Source organism: Pterocles gutturalis, unplaced genomic scaffold, assembly GCF_000699245.1.
Source record: "Pterocles gutturalis isolate BGI_N339 unplaced genomic scaffold, ASM69924v1 scaffold18379, whole genome shotgun sequence".
Taxonomy (NCBI): Eukaryota; Metazoa; Chordata; class Aves; order Pterocliformes; family Pteroclidae; genus Pterocles; species Pterocles gutturalis.
In genome coordinates this window covers 7,913-25,668 of record NW_010136128.1, presented here as the reverse complement: position 1 = coordinate 25,668, position 17,756 = coordinate 7,913, and the positions used below count along the sequence as shown (strand labels likewise).

General features: G+C 51.1%; 1 protein-coding gene across 1 annotated transcript; it reads left to right on the top strand.

The window, feature by feature from the left end:
• Positions 1 to 392: 392 nt before the first annotated feature.
• On the top strand, positions 393 to 12,932 carry LOC104468165 (fibronectin type III domain-containing protein 5-like; the record flags this gene model as incomplete). The annotated part of the gene is made up of 6 exons (XM_010082200.1): positions 393 to 724; positions 6,522 to 6,637; positions 6,942 to 7,140; positions 8,652 to 8,744; positions 12,014 to 12,147; positions 12,811 to 12,932. Coding segments are annotated over 6 exons (916 nt in total), but the record flags the coding sequence as incomplete, so codon positions are not given.
• Positions 12,933 to 17,756: the final 4,824 nt, after the last annotated feature.

The window sequence follows — 17,756 nt, the reverse complement described above, 5'->3', positions numbered from 1 at the left end:
CCCCTCCTCGCTGGGCAGAGCGGATGCAGAGGGAGGGGAGCTGTGCCGGGCTCTGAGGGCTGTCAGAGCAGCAGGACGATGCTGCGCAGGGACGATGAAAGACCCCAAAATAGCCCAGAGCCCCTGCGACTTAGGGCAAACAGCATCCCTGCACGGTGCCGGCCCATAGAGCACCTCAAGGCGGGTTTATTTCTGTGGGATGGGGGGAAAGAGAGCACACCGCCCAGGTGGAGGTAAAGCTGCACCTCCAGCCCAGGGAGCCCCCAAACAGCTCCTCCACTGCCGAAAAAAGGGGCCAAACCCACCCAGCTGGACTCTGGTCACTGCCCAGCTCTAGCGCACGTTCTCACACCCCGACACTGTGCAAACCCGGCTCCTCTGCCCCTGCGCAGGTGGGTCTCCATCCTCGCCCCCTCCCCGGCAGCCCTGCCAGCTGTGGGGGGCAAGGAGAGCAAAGCCAAGGTGAGAGCCGGGCTGCGGATGCTCTTTCCCAACCTGCGTCTCGCCAGGATATCAGGGGAGCTGAGCTCACCCCTGGCCTGGCAGGATCGAAACCGGGAGCGAGGAATGGGCTGGGCACGCACGACAGAGCAGCGCTCGGTCTGCCAGCTATCTGGGGACGGCAAACCGACCCGCGCTGGTCCCTTCCCGTCTCACCGAGGCCACGGAGATTCCTGGCCGGCTGAAGGATGGTGTAAGCGCTTTATTGATTTCTGCATTCCGCGTAGGAGAGATTTAATTGAAATATGGAGTTTCTAACCTCAGTGTCAGCCTCTCAGCAGGGACGTTGCTGTGCAGAGCAGCCGAGGTTGTGCCATCCTCTTCCAAACGCTGTTTCCTGCTGGGAATGTACACGTGGAAAGGGGAGATCCCTCCCGGAGAGGGACGCACTCGCACACACCATGGAGGGTCCAGAAACAGCCTCCACGGAGTGTCCCCCATGTCCTGGTACTAAACACGGCCTCATCCTTTTGGCATTTCTTGTCAAAGAAACCCCCCCTGGTTTATACAGTACCCAGAGGCCAAATTAAGGCTCGACTCAGGAATAATTCAGTGAAAAGCAGGAATGTACTGAGCACCGCAGCATGCCGATGGTTGTGTGTGCAGTAAAAACCCGAGTATTGGATGGCTGAGCAGAGCGGGGTTGGGACCAGCCAGCGAACTCCCGGCAGAGGTCTGGGCACCAGCATCCAGCCGTGAAACTCCAGGGCTCACTCACCCTCTGCCTCTGACTGATTTCTCTCGTATTTCTCCAACATGACAGAGGCAGGGGCTGAGAGGAGCTAGGAAAGCCCGCGGTACCCAGCCCTCCCCAGGGAATTCGGGTCCTGGGTAGAACGTGCCACGTCAATGGCTCTGCTCTGGGTCGGCAGCGTTAAAACCCAACTCATGGCTTTGGCAAGACCCGAACAAATCCTTTGGGACTCAGAGAGTGGGAGGTTTGGCAGTACAGGACATTCTCTGAGGCAGGGACAGGCACCAGGATAACCCCAGCCCCAGCTGAGCACAGTGCTGCTGGCTCCTCTTCCTCCTCCTGCCCTGAGGAATTCCAGGTGCCCGGGCTGGACACAGCAAGCGTCTGAAAGGGTTCCACCCTCCCTGAGAGCACATTTCCACCTGCACATTTGGGCTCCTGCTCCCTGGGGAACTGGCGAAACACGGCTGGGAGGGGGGTGAGAGGGGGCTGCCTATTAATATCCCATTTGTCCAGGGGAGTGGGCGGTCAGCAGAAAATAATTGCCTCTTTCCCAGCCTGAAAAACCACCGGTTGGTCCTTCTGCTCTTTGAAATTCTCAGAGCTTAGCAAATAGCCTCGCTTCCCACGCGGCCGGGAGCGGGGTGGCAGCTGTGGGCCCTGCTCCCTCCCTCTCCCCTGCAGGGTCCCTTCATTAAAACTCTCGGGGAAGCTGAAGCGCACGCCAGCCCTTCCTCCATCCCCCATAAAGCTGAGAAGCAATTACAGCCGCTGAAGGGAACCCTGCTGGGAGAGCAGAGAAAGGCGCAGAAAGGCAGCAGAAGCAGGGCTCTTTGTACCCATGCTCAGCAAGCGGGCAGCAGCGCTTTGCGGAGAACATCACACGGGACCTTAGGGGATGCTCCTTCCCCTCGCAGGTCGTGTCCTTCCATCTCCTGCGTCCATAGGGAAGGTTGAGGTGTGGGAACAAAGAGCTCCTGGGATTTCAAGCTGACATTGGCTGCTCCCTGCAGGAAAGGGCAGGCAGCTGGCAGGTTGATAGCACCAAACGAGCCGGTTCAGAGCCTCGGCGGGCTCTCTGCTCGCTGGACCATGTCTCAGGGGCTTTGGAGCAGCTGAGCCTTTCACAGCAGGAAAGGAGCTGCTTGGGGGAGAGGGGCTAACTGAATTGGAAAATGCTGTGGCTACAGCAGAGCCTTGGCGTGTCAGAAGCGTTCACTCCGGGCACTTCCAAGCAGCTGGAGTTTCCAGGACAGTTGAACTCGGATTTCAACTTGAATGATGAATTCTGGAGATAAATCCAGCAGCACACTAATTCCAAACTACAACCTGACCATGGGACTCAGCTGGCAGAGGTGTGTGTGGTATTTCCACAGACTCTTCCCTTTACTCGAAGCAACGATTCCCCAGCTGCCTGCATGGCTGAAGGCAGCAAGGCAGCTCTCACCCCCAGCCCCACCACGGGAGCTCACGGCAGAGGGTGCAAACTGAGACTGGCTTTAAAGAGAGACACAACAGCAAGGAGAGGGACCAGGGCAGAGGAGGCAGGAGCTCTGAGCATCCCCCAGTATCTCTTTGTGGGCTTGGTACCTCCCTGATCCCGGAGGTGCCAGGCAAGACACCCTGGGGTCTGAGACACCCCCTCGGCTCACTCCACCACCCTGGAGCAGCAGCCCTGCCTTCACGGTGATAGCAGCAGCAGGACGGAGACAAACCTCCTTCCCTCTCAATCCCATCCACGCCACAGCTCCGACAGGGAAGGCAACACCAGAGGCAAGCGGGTGGTTTCCTCCTCTTTGTGCCGGCAGCTGCCGCGTGGACAATGAACAGCCAGGAAGGAATCAGCCCAAAGCTGGAAAGTGTGGGGTTTAGTTTTTTCTTTCTCTCAAATAAAAGTCCATTAACAATCAGTAAAGCATTTAATGAGAGGCTAGAAGGAGTTCTCAGCATTAAAAGGGGATTAGGGGTAATCTTCGTCACTCACGCTTCCTTGCTGTGCGGAGGCGGCTCTGCCCTGCTCTTGCCAGGGTAGGAGCGCGGCAGGGCTGGGGGACACAGCGCTGGGGGACGCAGGACTGCGGTTCACCTGATGAATGGTCCCTGTGGGAAGGAAACAAGACACGGTTTAAGCACAATCAGTTTAGAAGCAGCCATTCACGTTTTAAAAAATCATGATTTCCTCTTTATTAATTGAGCCTCCCCCTTAAAGAGGGGCCCTGGGGTCTTGCACCCCTCGTGTCAGGTCCCAGCCCACCAGCAGCTTCCCTGGCCGCCACAGGCACAGAAGGAAAGTCTCCAGGAGTCGTGTATGACTCCAGAAGGAACCAAATGTTTGGATTTGGCATCTCAAGGCCCTGCTAGAGGTGCTGACCCCTTACAGCCAGCTGGGAACAGAAATTACACCCTCTCCACCTGACCTCAGCCAAGCTGGCACCACGAAGAGCTGCAACTGGCCCAGGGAGCCCAAAGCACTGTGGAATATCTCGGAATAGTGATTAGATTTTACAAAGTCATGATCTCATCATGCATCTCCTGGGAGCGAGGAGAAAAGCATCCTCATGGATTAAAAATTTTGGTTCCAAATTATTCATTCAGCTCTGGGAGCAGGAAACTCATTTTCCTGGCTTTGTACTTTTGTCAAACGCTGCGCTTAATTCTCTTTTCATATCGCTTTTATACCGCTTTGACACCACTGATTTATGGGAAGCTACTCCTCACCCGTGGCAGTGAGAGGAAAGGCACGCTCAGATCTGCTGGCCTGGATTTCGCTGTGTTATCTGCTGACTTCAAATGCCCCGTCTCTCTCTCGGGTACTACTATGAAGGGGGTTTTCTAGAGGGCTCCCGACCATTGCCACCACCTGACTTCTCCCCTGCCCACACTCAGGGTCCTGCTCTGCAGGCTCCCAGCCCTGGGCTGCAGCTTTGCCGAGTGCTTCCCCTCTCCCTCGCAGCCTTCCACCCACTCTCACCAGTTCCCAGAGGGGTTCTTTGCTCTTCTCCAGCTCTGCTGGGTCTTCCCAACTCCCCCGCACTGTAAGTCATCAGGAAACTTAAGATATTTTTTATGCTGTGCCTCCCTCAAGGTCACAAATTTCAAAGGGACTCAGGCACCACGAGGGGTGTGCTGTACGTTCCCTTTTCCCAGCCTGAAGCCTTTTCTCTCTGTTCCTGCGGGGTTAACTCATCTTGTTTTCAAAAGCCTCCTCAACCCAAGCTGGGTAAATCAGTGGTAGCTCCTAAAAAAACCTTAGCTCCTAAAAATATCCAGGGAAGACAACCATGCCGGGATTTAACCGTACAGCTGTACTTTGAGAAGGGCGAAGTGCCTGGCTGCAGCTGGAGACTGTTTTGTCTCCCAGCTCTCGACTCCGTCATGTCCTCCGTATGTTCTAGCAAATTCATCAGGCATGACTCACAGACCTTCCCCGTACGCGTTCCCATCTGCTGACTGCCCCTTCCTAAAATTAGACCCTACTCTGGCTGGCACACGGCTTCGGTCACGGGGGAAGGTGAGGAGCTGCAGACCCGCGTCCCTTCCTTGTGTCACAGCAGGGAGCTGAGTCCAGCAGGGACGGAGGAGGATGCTCAGCTTGTCCTTGGTCTGGCTGCTGCAGCAGAGGGTGAGGGTGAGGAATGTTTCCGTTCTCTGAGAGCTGTCTGGAGACCACCACCCCATTTCACGAAGGCCATCCCCCAAGAGATGAGAATGCTCTGGGTCACTCCTGACTTGATCATCTAGAGAGGAGGAACACCTTCCCCTGTGAAATCCCGGAGATGACAATCGCTTGCTGCTGCTCTTTCTGAAATCCCAAATTCACGTGAACGTAGCCACGCACCTTTCAGTGACCTTTCTGCTCTCTGAAGGACCTTGCTGGTGGATGTAGGGCTCCCACCTGCTAGAAAGAGGAGCTCCGAAGGCAGGGCTCTGGGTGTTGTTTGGGGAGGAGAGAAGGGAATAAGGTCATCGCTCTGCTACATGTAGAACAGCACTGACCTTCAGCTGGGGAATTTTGTGCTCCCGTTATTTTTTCTGTTCCCGGGGGAACATTCACCAGGAGTGAAGTCAGTTGTTAGGAGACACTGACACTACAGCTAGAATATTTTCGGCCACATTCAGGCGGCTGGGACTGACTATAAATCCAACAAGTGTTACTGGAGATGTGCACACGTGCATCCTTCTTTTACTGGTGACCTCAGCCACAGCCCCAGAAGGGAGGCGTTGTGCAATGGTTACAAAGCAATAAAAGCATTATTAGTCAGAAAAAATTACTATTTCTCACCCTACTGAGCTCCTGGGGGTAATCGGAGTCCCAGCAGCCTCGTCAGCATTTCCTGCCTTTGGGTTCAGGGGACAAGCTGGAGGCTGTGAATCTGACCAGAGGAGAGGGAGCAGGAGTCCAGCCTGCTGCCCTGAGCACGGGAAGGACTGTGCCAAGCGTCCGAGGGAAAACCTTCCCCTGAGATGCCATGAAGGGCTTTGCACTGGGCAGCTCCCTTGGGAAGAGGGTCCCAGGGAGGGTGTGCCAGAGGGCAGGAGCCAAGAAGGGACAGCAGAGCCCAGCAGGGACACCAGAGCCCAGCAGGGACATTAGAGCCCAGCTGGGACACCAGAGCCCCGCTCGCCTTGGCAAGGCTGGCAGCTTTGCAGGTCCCCTGCAGCTGGAAACACAGCTGGGCTCTGGAGTTGGGAACAAACACTAAACACGGGGCCTTGGGCTACTGCTTCCACAGCCAGCCCTTTTCACGTTACAGGGGTCCATCGGTGCTCTCGCAGTATGTTCTGTCCTGTTAGCTGTAAGAGGATGGTTGCTGGATGTCCTCCGACCACCCATCAGCTGCAAAATGTGTATCAAAATTTTCTGTCAAACAGGGAAAAGGAAAAGAAACACTCCCATTTAACTGCTCCTGAATTTGAAACCTCCAGAGGGCTCATCAAAGCATTCAGTTTTCATACTTCCAAGGCAGATTTTGCATTTCCTCCCAGCTGTCGCTGTCAGGCTGTAACGGGAAACAGCAGAGTGGTATGTGGCTGGGAAGGATGAGATGAATGAGCTGCTCGGTCGTCTGCTGTGTTGTCAAACGAAACTCCTTCCAAGGGTCAGTTATTTCACACGTGTCTAATGCAGTTCTCAGGAGGGATCTCCTAGAACCTCAGGGGTAATTACAACATGGAGTACCTGCAATTTCCAGGTCCCATATCCAGAGGCAGACACAGGAAGGGCCGTGATCAAGGTCCTTTCCCCCTCCTGTCCTTGCCCTTGCTCTGTCTCCTGCCTGCGGCTGTGACTTTGCCTCCGTAAAGGCTCTGCTCTCCCTCCTTGCAGACAGCCCATCGGCTCCAGTAAATGTCACAGTCAAACATCTGAAAGCCAACTCAGCCGTTGTGACTTGGGATGTTCTGGAAGATGAAGTGGTCATTGGATTTGCCATTTCCCAACAGGTATGGTGCCTACAGTTACCCAGTCTCGGTCATGTTCATCTTCACCCCAGGTCCCCTCAGTTTCCAAATTCTCTTGCTGCAGTTTAAGCCCATTCCTTCTCGTCCTGTCCCTCGTGGTCTGGGAGGGGACTTGGCTCCCCGTCCTCTTTGCAGCAGCGCTTTGTGTATTGGTGGCTGCAGAGAGGAAAGGGTCCGACGGTCTCCACGTCCGTGGTGGACAGGGCAGGAAGCAGTGGTCTTAGATGACAGCGGTGCACACGGGAGGCCTCTCCACCACTCTGTGCTCTCCTCTCTCGGCTTCCAGAAGAAGGACGTGCGGATGCTGCGCTTCATCCAGGAGGTGAACACCACCACCCGCTCCTGTGCCCTCTGGGACCTAGAGGAGGACACTGAGTACATTGTGCATGTCCAGTCCATCAGCATCCAAGGCCAGAGCCCTGCCAGTGAGCCAGTCCTCTTCAAGACCCCCAGGGAAGCTGAGAAACTAGCCTCTAAAAATAAAGGCAAGTGTGGGTGAGTTCCTATGTGGCCCCTGGGACACCCAAGCAGCGCAGGGCTCTGCAGAGAGGACAGCAGCGTCCTGTGCAACAAGGATAGCTGGGTTAAAGGCACACAAGGCTGAGTCCCGTCTCAGCCCCACACGGACAAGAGGGATGCCCTGAGTGTACCCAGCAGCAAGGCTGAGGGGTGCACAAAGCCATAGGGAGGTGCTGCCGAAGGCTGGCTGTTCATTTCTCCCCTTTCAGATGAGGTTTAACTGGCAAACTGGAGGAAAAGGTTTCCAGACTGGGAGCCGTGTGTCCGGCATCCTTGCAAGTGGAGAATGCCGGGGGAAATTCCTTAGCAGCCTGTGGAACTAGGATCCTGGATGGCACTGGGCACAACACCACTGTGCTCACAGGGTGCCCGGGGGGATTTGCTGAGCATCCTGTGCTTGGATTCCAGGATAGGAGGGGAAAAAAAAATACCCAGAGACTTCCAGTTTTCCTACATCTCAAATACTTCTGCCAAATCACAAAATCACAGAAAGCTGAGGTTGGAGATCCAACTCTTGAGACCTCTAGAGTTCCTCTAGATCTCAAAACCTCTTGAGATCACCTTGCCCAAACCCCTGCTCGAGCAGGGTCAGCTAGAGCAGGTTGTCCAGGATCACTCCCAGTTGGGTTTTGAATATCTCCATGGAGGAAATCAGGGACTTCCTCACTGGCAGCTCCTTCATTTGTTCCTCTTCAGCCAAACCAGATTGTTGAAGGTTTTCTGTCAGCAAGAATCTCTGCTACAAGAAGGGCCAGGGAGCAGAGGGGTCTGGGGTGTGAAGGGTTACTGCCTGCCGACCGAGAACCCAGCCTGTTGCAGGGCTTTTGGCCGTGGTTCCTAGGATGTTGTCAGTTCTTGATTCTTTCTGCTAAAATGATTTGGTGTCTGTAAATACTGAATCGCTGTTCATCTGAAAGCACTAAGAGGAGCACTGCTTCCCTCCCCGGAGGCCTGAACTGTAATCTTCTTAGTGCTTTGAAGCCAAGGAGGCACATTACGCCCTGCAAAAAGGCTCTACTCATTTCTGAATCCCACAGCTCCACTGAAAAATATCATGCCAGGCTCCACGCTCCCGAGCTGGGAGAGGAACTGCTGAAGCATGCAAGGCTTTGTGACAGCCGCAGACGGCACTAACAGAGACCAGAGACAGAGCAGAGCAAGCCGCCACGGGGCCAAATAACGTGGCCTTACCCCGTGGCAGCTCCTCCGTGGTACCTGCCTGTCGATCCCGTCTCACCGCTCCTCCCTCGCCCCATCGCCGCAGGTTTTCAGGGGCAGGTGCTGCAGAGAGGCTGATGCTCTGCAAGTTCAAAGCGCAGCTTGTGCTGCTGGCACGGCTGTCGGGCAAGGACTCCCTCCCTGCTCGCTTTGACCCCACTGCACCGATGATTTTGGGCCAAGGGCAGCATTAAACTGGTGTCTAGCACAGCCTTCGCCGCGCAGTTAGGTTTCACGATCTCTCTTTCCCCCTGTGCAGATGAGGTGACAATGAAGGAGATGGAGAAGAAAAACCAACAGCTGCGAGCGGGGGAAATTCTCATCATTGTTGTGGTGTTGTTTATGTGGGCAGGTCAGTTCCATCTTTCTGTCAAAAGCAAGTAATATCCCCAGGGCCTGCTGGCTTGCTTAGTTTGCGTGGGTAATCGTGTCAGAACTGAAAAAAAAAAAACCAAACAAACCTTCTTCCCATAAAGAGAACTGCATCTTCAGCTGTAAGGGCACCTGAGGCTCCTCTGCAGCATCCCGAGCCAGGCAGGGCCCAAAGCAGGGGAATCGGTGTCTGACCTACTCCAGCAGGAAGGAGATAATGGACTTGATGAACCAACTGTCTGATTCCCCATGGCTAATCCTGGAATCCCAGTTTTTTCCAGAATGAACTGATGATAATGCCCTCGGCCATCCAACAGGATGCCTCGAGCCCTTCAAATGACGCAGGTCACTGCCATTATCTGGCTGCTGCATGGCTCCAGCTCCCGTGCAAAACAGAATTTTAAGTGTCTTGCTCTCAACACCCACTATTATACAGACACACTAAAACCCACTTCAAAATCAATTAAAATAATGGAAGCATTGAAAGAACAAACGGCCCCAGCCACCAAAACACCAATAAACCCAGCTCCACTCAACACCCACCATTAAACCACAAAGAACAGTATTTAATAGGAAGAGGAGGGACATCAGCAGAAACATATTAACCGAAAGGAAGGCAAGGTCTGCATGGGCTTGGCTCAACGGGAGGAGGAAGGACTAGCGTTAGCTGAAAGCTGCTATCCAAAGGGATGCTTTGGAGCCAGACTTTCGGCAATCTTTTGAAATTCCACCCTAGTCCTCCTTACACCTTGGAGCCACTAATCCTTTTAATCCGAGCAGAGGCTCTGCCATGGGATGGCTACTGCAGAATGTGATTTTATAAGCCAGACCACACGCCAGCTGCAGCTGAGAGCACCCAGTGCTGCGGCAGGTGCAGTAAAACCATCCCAGGGCCACTCTGCTGTGGGATGCGATGGGTGTAGTTAGCCACATACACACACAGCCTCTAACAGAGCATCAGATAAATGCTCCTTCGGTATGAAGATCCCTCACTATGTCTGTAATATGTACAAATACATAAATTAAATTTCCAAAGAGAAGCAAGAGTTTTCCAACATGACTTTGGGACCAGAGCTTACAGCAGGCTGTACCTAGGACAGGTCTCCCTCATATGTTTTAAGCTAACAAACAGGGAGAGGAAAACGCCTTTGACTCCTGCTCCATCAGCTCAGCGTGTCTGGAGCAGCTGCAGACAGCCCTTCAGCTTGTTCCGTTTGGAAATCACACGCATGAGTTAATGGGAAATAAAGTTTGCACACTTTTGTTTTCTATTTCGAGCCCCAGCCCCTCCTGGCCGCCAGTCCTGCTGCACCATAAGACATTAATGAAACGAGGTCTGCTCCCTGCGAGTCACAGCACACTGCCCAGGGGCAACGGCTCAGGCGACCCAAGGAAATTGGCAGGAAGGGAAATTAGCACCATGGTAAATCTCTGATCCATAAAAGACAACCTTGGTCACTTGATATTTAGTCCTCTTGTGCCAGTCAAACCACTTTTCCACACACAGAATTTTCCTCTTCCAGAGGAGAAACCCACCCCAACAGTATCAGGGGGCTGATTTGGCCCGTTTATAGGTTCTGCTGAGATGAGATACCTCCAGGGTGAGAGTGAAGAGGAAACCAGTCACTGCGCTGAGATCTGTCACCAAACGGGGGGATGGAGGGATTAACTGCGTCCTGTTCCTCGAGGTTTCTTACAAGCGAATCCGGGTGACACACAATCAGATCCACATATAACATTTTTTTGCCCTGCAAAGTCCTGAGCTTACCGTGCACTGTTTGCATTTCCAGAGACTGGACAGCAATTATTGCTTGAGATGATAACCAAATGAAAACACCTAAACAAAATGAAGAGGTTTCCAAAACCTCTAGTCCATGATCTTTTCAGCATTTATGTCAAGTTTTAGTTGTGCACACTCACATTGAAATGCCCTGCCAGTAAAAACAGTCATGAATAACTACATGAAATGACTGAAGAACTGATTCATCTCCCACCATAGCATAATCTGAAACTCAGATCAGCATCGTAACAAAGAATTTGCTAATGCCACAATTTCCCTTCTAGACAGATGACTTACATTTAAAAAGGAAAGAGTTGAGTGTGTGTGGGGAAATCTCCCTACATCTAGTGGGTTCTCTGCAAAATCTCAATATACAAAAACCTCTTTCCAGCTCCTAACCCAGCCTGGCCATAACCTGAGTGTATGACGATGTTTCAGCAAATACAAACTGGAACCATTCTGCGCCCAGGCTCCTGTGCTGTCTGTATTTCTGGTATTGTTCACAGCACTCTGCTTCTCTGTGCCTCAGTCTTACCATCAGAAACGGCAGAAGGTGTGCCCGTGGCAGATGTCAGCCTATCCTCCCAGGATCAGCCATTTGTTCACATACGCAAGAAAGAATCTGGACCACTGCGTTCAGAAGTAACACCTGGGGGCAGCTGCCATGAAAACACCTCGTTTAACAGAGCCGTTTGTGATGATCTGGTGAAAGCTTTACATATGTTTTGCTCTTGGGGGAGCTGGAATATTTTTTCAGGAAGGGAGAAGCAGAATTTACCTGGGTCTACTTAACCTCTGTGTTTAGAATCCACAGGCAGAGAAGTTATTTGGTCAAAATGTCACATAAAAGCTTCTGAGAAGGACATTTGCAGTCTTCTTACGTGTGATGGCTGCCCCTGCTTTCCTCTTCATGTGCCTGCATGTGTGGGAGGAAATTTCCACTGGCAGCTTTTGCTGCCGTCACCGTTGCATATTTGCAGATGTTGTCCTGCTGCTGCTGCTTGGATCACAGGCAGGCAGGTATGGTACCTGCCTCTCGTCTGCCAGCTCCAGCTTCTTCTCTTCACCCCAGAGAAGACAGATCAGAGGAAATGTTTTCACTGACCAGAAATTCCAGGAGCTCCTGTGTTTGCAAAGCAAAGATCCCATTTAACCACACAGGGGTAGTGCTGATCGCTATCCACGTGTAGGGCTTAGAGTACTTGTCCCATTTAATGACAGGGAAGTTGGAATATAATTAATCTTCTGTCCTTCTGTCTAACTAGTTTAGCATCGAATTAGACATCGAGAAGCAAATGGCCAGAGGGCTGACTAGCTGTGTTAGAAAATGATCCTTGGGAGCAATGGCGAATGCTGCTGAGATCTCCACCAGAAGGCACAAAGCCGGCTGGCAAGCAAGGGATCTCTGATCTTTGCGGGCTCCGGGGGCTGAGCTCATTTGTGTGATTGCTAATGCTTTTTCCTGTTAGGGGTGATCGCCCTCTTTTGCAGACAGTACGATATCATCAAAGATAACGAGCCAAATAACAGCAAGGAGAAAGTCAAGAGCGCCTCGGAGAACAGCACTCCCGAGCACCAGAGCGGAGGGCTCCTCCGCAGCAAGGTGAGACGCTGCTGGCACGCAGTGGGGGACAGGGCAGACAATCAACTTCCAGCTGGGCCTCAGCTCAACTACCCAAAAAGCAGCTTCTGCTAACCATCCGCCTCCCTGCAGCTGGGATGCAGAAAGGAAACACCCCTTCACACCCACGCACGCCAGTGCCACGGCTTCCTTAGCGGTCTGAGCCTCCCATAGCCATCAGGACACCAGCACCTCACTGGACTAGCCTGCATGTCCATCAGTAAAGCAGATCTCAACCCGTATTTCTGAAATATCTGAATATCTCTGGAAGAAAAATGCACAGAGCGATGCTGCAGTCCCTGGGTCCTCACCCCGCAGCAGCTCAATAAAGGGGATATCGCTCTTGCCATGAACTGAAGAGCTGGTCAGCAGGAGCACATCCTGCTGGCACATCCCCTCCACATTTATTTATTATTTGAAATACTCCACTAAGTCATGCTCATTCAGAAGCAGACAGTGATAAACCATGCAACCCTAAAGCCTCAGCTCTGTCCCTTTTCCATTATCCTGAGGGGATGGGAACAAGAACTTGGACAAAAACAAAAACTGACCAGCACACTGCACTCATCTCTGATGTGGGTTTTTTTTTTCCTCTCTAGCGATTCCTATACATCCTTTCTTCCTTTGTCTCCTCTTCTCTTCTAGTTTCCAAAAAACAAGCCCTCGGTGAATATCATTGAAGCGTGACAGCCTGCCATCTGATCAATGGACTCCATCCCTCACTCTCACTTTCTGCCTCTGAGCCTTGATGACTAGGGAGGCGAAATATTGTTGGAGGAATTTGGAAAGAGACCTTGTGATTGTCACTTGCTGGCATAGACCTCCCTTGTCTGTGTTCTGCAAAACATCTGGCCAGAAAGAAAAATCCTGCAAAAAAAAAACAAACCCCTGAAACCCAAACAAATAAGATGGAAAAGCATCAGCGAGACAGCTGCTGCCCGTGATCCTGTGCTGGACTCATGAATCACCTGGGCTGGAGCATCTCCTCACGCACCCCTCTCCACCCTCACACTCCGTCTTCTGGAACAATTTTCCTGTCTTCGGAAATGTACAAGATTTTGTTGTGTCTTTATTTTGTCTCACTGTCACTACATCTTGACAGTTTTAAGGTGAGCTCAGGCATCAGTCACTGTCACTCCGAGCGAGAAAGGAGGAAAGCTCATCGCAGACACGACCAGCAACCAGGTTTTGGCTGCTGTGTGCTCTCGGCTTGCTTTGTTCCATTGATGTGTGCCGTGTAACACGTTTTGTGGGTGGGTTTTTAAAACAAAAAAAAGAAAAGAGGCATACCCCAGTTCTCCAGTTAGGCTGCAGCACATCTCCCCTGCTGCTGTCTCTATCTCACACTGGTGCTCTTCATCTCAGATAATCGGGGCACGCCGAACACTGAGGCACAGACCAACACGAGGGGACACCAGAAGCTGTTGTTTAGCTTCCAGGATAATTTCAACCATTTTCTTCATTCAGCTGGGCCTGAGTCCACCACCAGTGCGATAAAAGGTCTGTAAAAATGTAGCCAGTCAGCAAAAAAAAGAAAAAAAAAATGATACCGGTTGCTATGCAAGGTCTGCTGTGGCAATAGCTGCTTATTGCAAAAAGCTCTTGCCTAAGGGGCCTGTTCCTGAGGGCTTAAGTTCCTAAATTGCTTCTTTTCGTAGGGTTCCTGTGGAAAGGTCTGGTTCTCCTGACACGTCCTGTCTGCACTATTTTTGTGACGCTGTAATGCCAGGTACCTGCTGGAGTCAGTCCTCCACAAAAAGGATGGCGATGGCTAGGAAAGGGGTTGGGGTTCTCTTCTCTCTCGAGCGCTCGATGTTTGTCAGCTGACAGGATCCCTGGGGTCGCTGGTGCTCTGGAAGCTGGTAGATGTAAGTCCATCACATGGAAAAGACGTACTCTGTGTAGTGTGCCATGGGGTATCTGTATTTATTTAATTACTCCACTAGACCACTCCATATGCACTAGGGGATAAGGCAAGATCCTACCTGTTCCATCCAACACCAAGACAGGTTGGCCTGAGCAGGGTTTGAATCTCGTGACGACAAACCTGCCCTCAGCTGAGCCTGGTTTCAAAGTCCCTGCAAAGAAAGAGGCTGGCAGTAAGGGAGTTCAGCCGTCCCTCCTCTTCCGCTGCCACCAGCCTGCCAAAAGAGTTGATTTGGGAGAAAAGCACTGGGAAGCCTGCTCGCAGAGGTGAAGGGCTTCCCTCGTGCCGGTTTCAGAAGGCAGGCCAACCCCAAAGGTCTTTTCAGTGGATCCTCTGCCACAACATACTCCTCCATCACCAAGAGGGAGAGGTCAACACCTCTGATACAGACAGAGCAATAAACATTTTATAATGTACAATAAAAGATTAAAGGCATCTCTTGTGTCCTTGTCATGTCTGAATTTAGTCATATTTCATCTTTGTCTGCTTCCAGCAGAACTCACACAACAGAACGGGGAGATTTTATCTCTGTTGCCCCAGGGACTGTGGCATAAACTGTTTTCTCAATGTCTGGGTGTAGAAAGCCAGAAAGGTTCAGAGTTCACTCTGGTTGTGGGATAAATGAAATAAATAAAAAAAAAACCACCATGCTGCAACATAAATAGCACTACAGCCATACCTAGTGAGATTCTTCAGACATCTCTGTTATCTCCTAAGAATGAAATGTCATGTGGAATCCATACCCCTCCAAAGGGAGATTTAGGACAGATGGTACAGCACGTGCAAAACGATAAGGGAGATGCTCTCTCGTAATCCTAGAGCAGACAGCCAAGCCAGCAGCCTGCGAGTGAGGAGATTCAGGCTGGTAATTTGGCAGGTTCAGGGTTGGGGTGCTGTGTGTCTGTTTTTAAAGACAGTTGTCCCTGGAATTCAGACCACCTCCCCTTTTCTACAGTAACTCTTGTTGCTCCCTAGTAGATGGGTTTAAACTATTTCTTTCCTAACAGAGATGTCCTCACTCCTTTGGTAGGAAAGAATTAAAATGTAAAGCGTCAGTGTTTGCGCAGAGTTCGGTATTCGCGCCCTAATGTGGCAGGAGGTTAAAGGGTTATCATTACCTTCCGTAACTGCTGGCTTTAAAAGTCAGGTAATAATGCTGTCAGTGCGAGGAAACAAATGCAGGCTGGCAGCAGCTCAGCTCATCAGAGGGACTCTGAGCTTTCCAGTTCCAGTGATTCTCTTACAGGAGATGTTTTCAGCAGCTCTGAGTTGAAGTGATGTAGTAAGTCCACACTTTAGGAAAAAGTGTTTCCCATTACAGGAGAAAGTTACTTAAGATCCTACTTTCCTGGGGGTCATAAGCATCAAAGCTTTAACTGCGGTTTCGGTATCGACTTCCACTGCAGCCCACGAGAGTCAGACACCATTAAGGCTCTGGGCCCCAGTGACTTCCAGCCGAAGCTCATCTGTAGAAGAGATTCCTCATTCTCATCAACAGCTGCCAAAAGACACTCCTGAGGAGTTTTACAGTCAATAAAGGGTTTTTTTAAAAAAAAAAACAAGACAGCAGTGAGGAAAGTCCTCTTGGGCCACAGAACGCACCCCAAAGGCCACCCACGCTTCCCCGCGTGTTTCTGCCCGACTGCTGAGTCTGACTTGTTACAGGAAGCAGGGTGAGGACAGGGAGGTTTCAATAAATACGAAAAAGCAGCAAGTGGGAGTGGGCTGGCACCGCAGGGATCCCAGAGAGCCCTGCGAGAACCGATTCCCCGTTGATCTCAAAAGCGAAGGAAAGCAGCCCTCCAGCCAGCTCTGCCAACACCATGCAGCCCCCGAGGACTAATCCTGCTGATTTCTGAGAATCAACAGAGCGGAGACGATGGGCGCGGTGAGGAGCAAGAAGCCGAGATCAGAACCCTTCGCCAATCTATGCAGTGTGTGTTTAAAGTTAAGCACCACTTGCCTTCCTCCTTTCAAGCACTGCAATATTATGCCTACAAGTACAATTTAGCCAATATATTCCTCCCCCACGAGCTGAGTAAAACAGAGCTGCGGGAGGCTGTGTGGAGCAAACAATCCTGCCCAGCACGTCCTTCCAATTCACAACACCCAGCGCCGTGCACTTCTCACCACCTCCCTCGTACAACAAGCAGCGGCACAAGCTCCGTTCTCTGTCTCCTCAGAGGCAAATGAGAACATTAAGCATTTGATTCCCTGACAGTTCAATAGCATCAGAGGAGTTTTTTTTCACGACAGAAAGTGTTAGTATAATCTCAGCTGGTAATGACTTTCTGGAGGAGATGTAAATGGAGAGGAACAGACTGCTAATGCCAGTATTTGCCAAAGACATTAAAGGTTACATCACTCAACAGCGTATGTCACAGCTGCACATCCATTTTGCTGATAAAAATATGGCAATTCATTGACTGAGGAGACAGCCTTCACTTCCCAAGGAGAGAGTTGAAGATTATACCATATGTTATACCAAATGTAATTTCCCCAGATTTGCAGAAAAGCCTCCCAACAACATGTAACGAGCTATTACTGGCTGGCCTGGCAGCAGCAGCCTAGCTGACCAAATTCAATCAGCTCTCTAGCCTTCGTAAAAAAGCTGTACGGTCAACACGCTTGTTATGCTAAAATATCTCCTGTTTCCTCCACAAATCTGCTGTCTATTAAAATAATCTGATGACTTTATAGATTACAATGATTATGTTCCTACTTGTTAGCGCTTTAGCCCACACGTCTCGAGGAAAGCGTGCTGGATTCTCTTTCAGCTCATGCACCTGCATCAATTTTGTTTAACTAAGTTCCAAATGAAGAATCTTTATTATTAGCGACACAGCCAGGAAAGACACAGCTTGAATTTTAGATCCCAGATGGAGTCAGCAAAGCTGGCAGCCAGAAAAGCCATCTTTTCACTTGCAGTCTGAACACATTGGCTGCAATAACGACACAGCCCCACGATGCCATTTGACACTTTCCAGCACATCACTGTCCTTTTTAACTGACCAAAACCCCCCGCACTTAGTGCCACCAACTGCTAAATATAACCTATGTATAACCATCCAGACCTGTTCTGCAGAGGATGCAGCGAGACCTGCTCTCAAACCAAAGGGAGAATGTTAGCAGCTTCCACTGTTTCACATCTCAGGATGTAATTTCTTCCTCTCCTTTCGAATTACCTTACAGCACAAAAGTGGGGAAGAGTTGGTTAGCTTTTGAGAGGACAGCAGAAAAAAAACACCAAGTAGTTAAATTTCATTGTTTTCTAGCTGCTGCGGTTAGCCTGGGATACACTGATGAATGTTATTACATTTTTAATTGTAAGACATTTCATCACAGAGCTCACACAGGGCTTGTGACACAAAACAGCCTCTTCCAGTCTCATCTGATGTTGCTGGATTCTACCACAGTAAAAATCAAAACAGAGCCCTTGGCTACACGAGCAGCAAACATGCGGTCCGTCCTTCCACGAGGGCTCAATACACAACCTCTCCCTCCCTGTTCAGCACAGATGAATCACGGTTGCAATGTCAAAGAACGAAATCTTCAGCAATAACTCTGCCCAGAAGCCTGAAGCCTTTACAAAGCACTGAGCTGCTCCATGGCAGCGCTCATTCACGGGAGAGATTTATACCCACAAAGACCACATTCAGGCGGA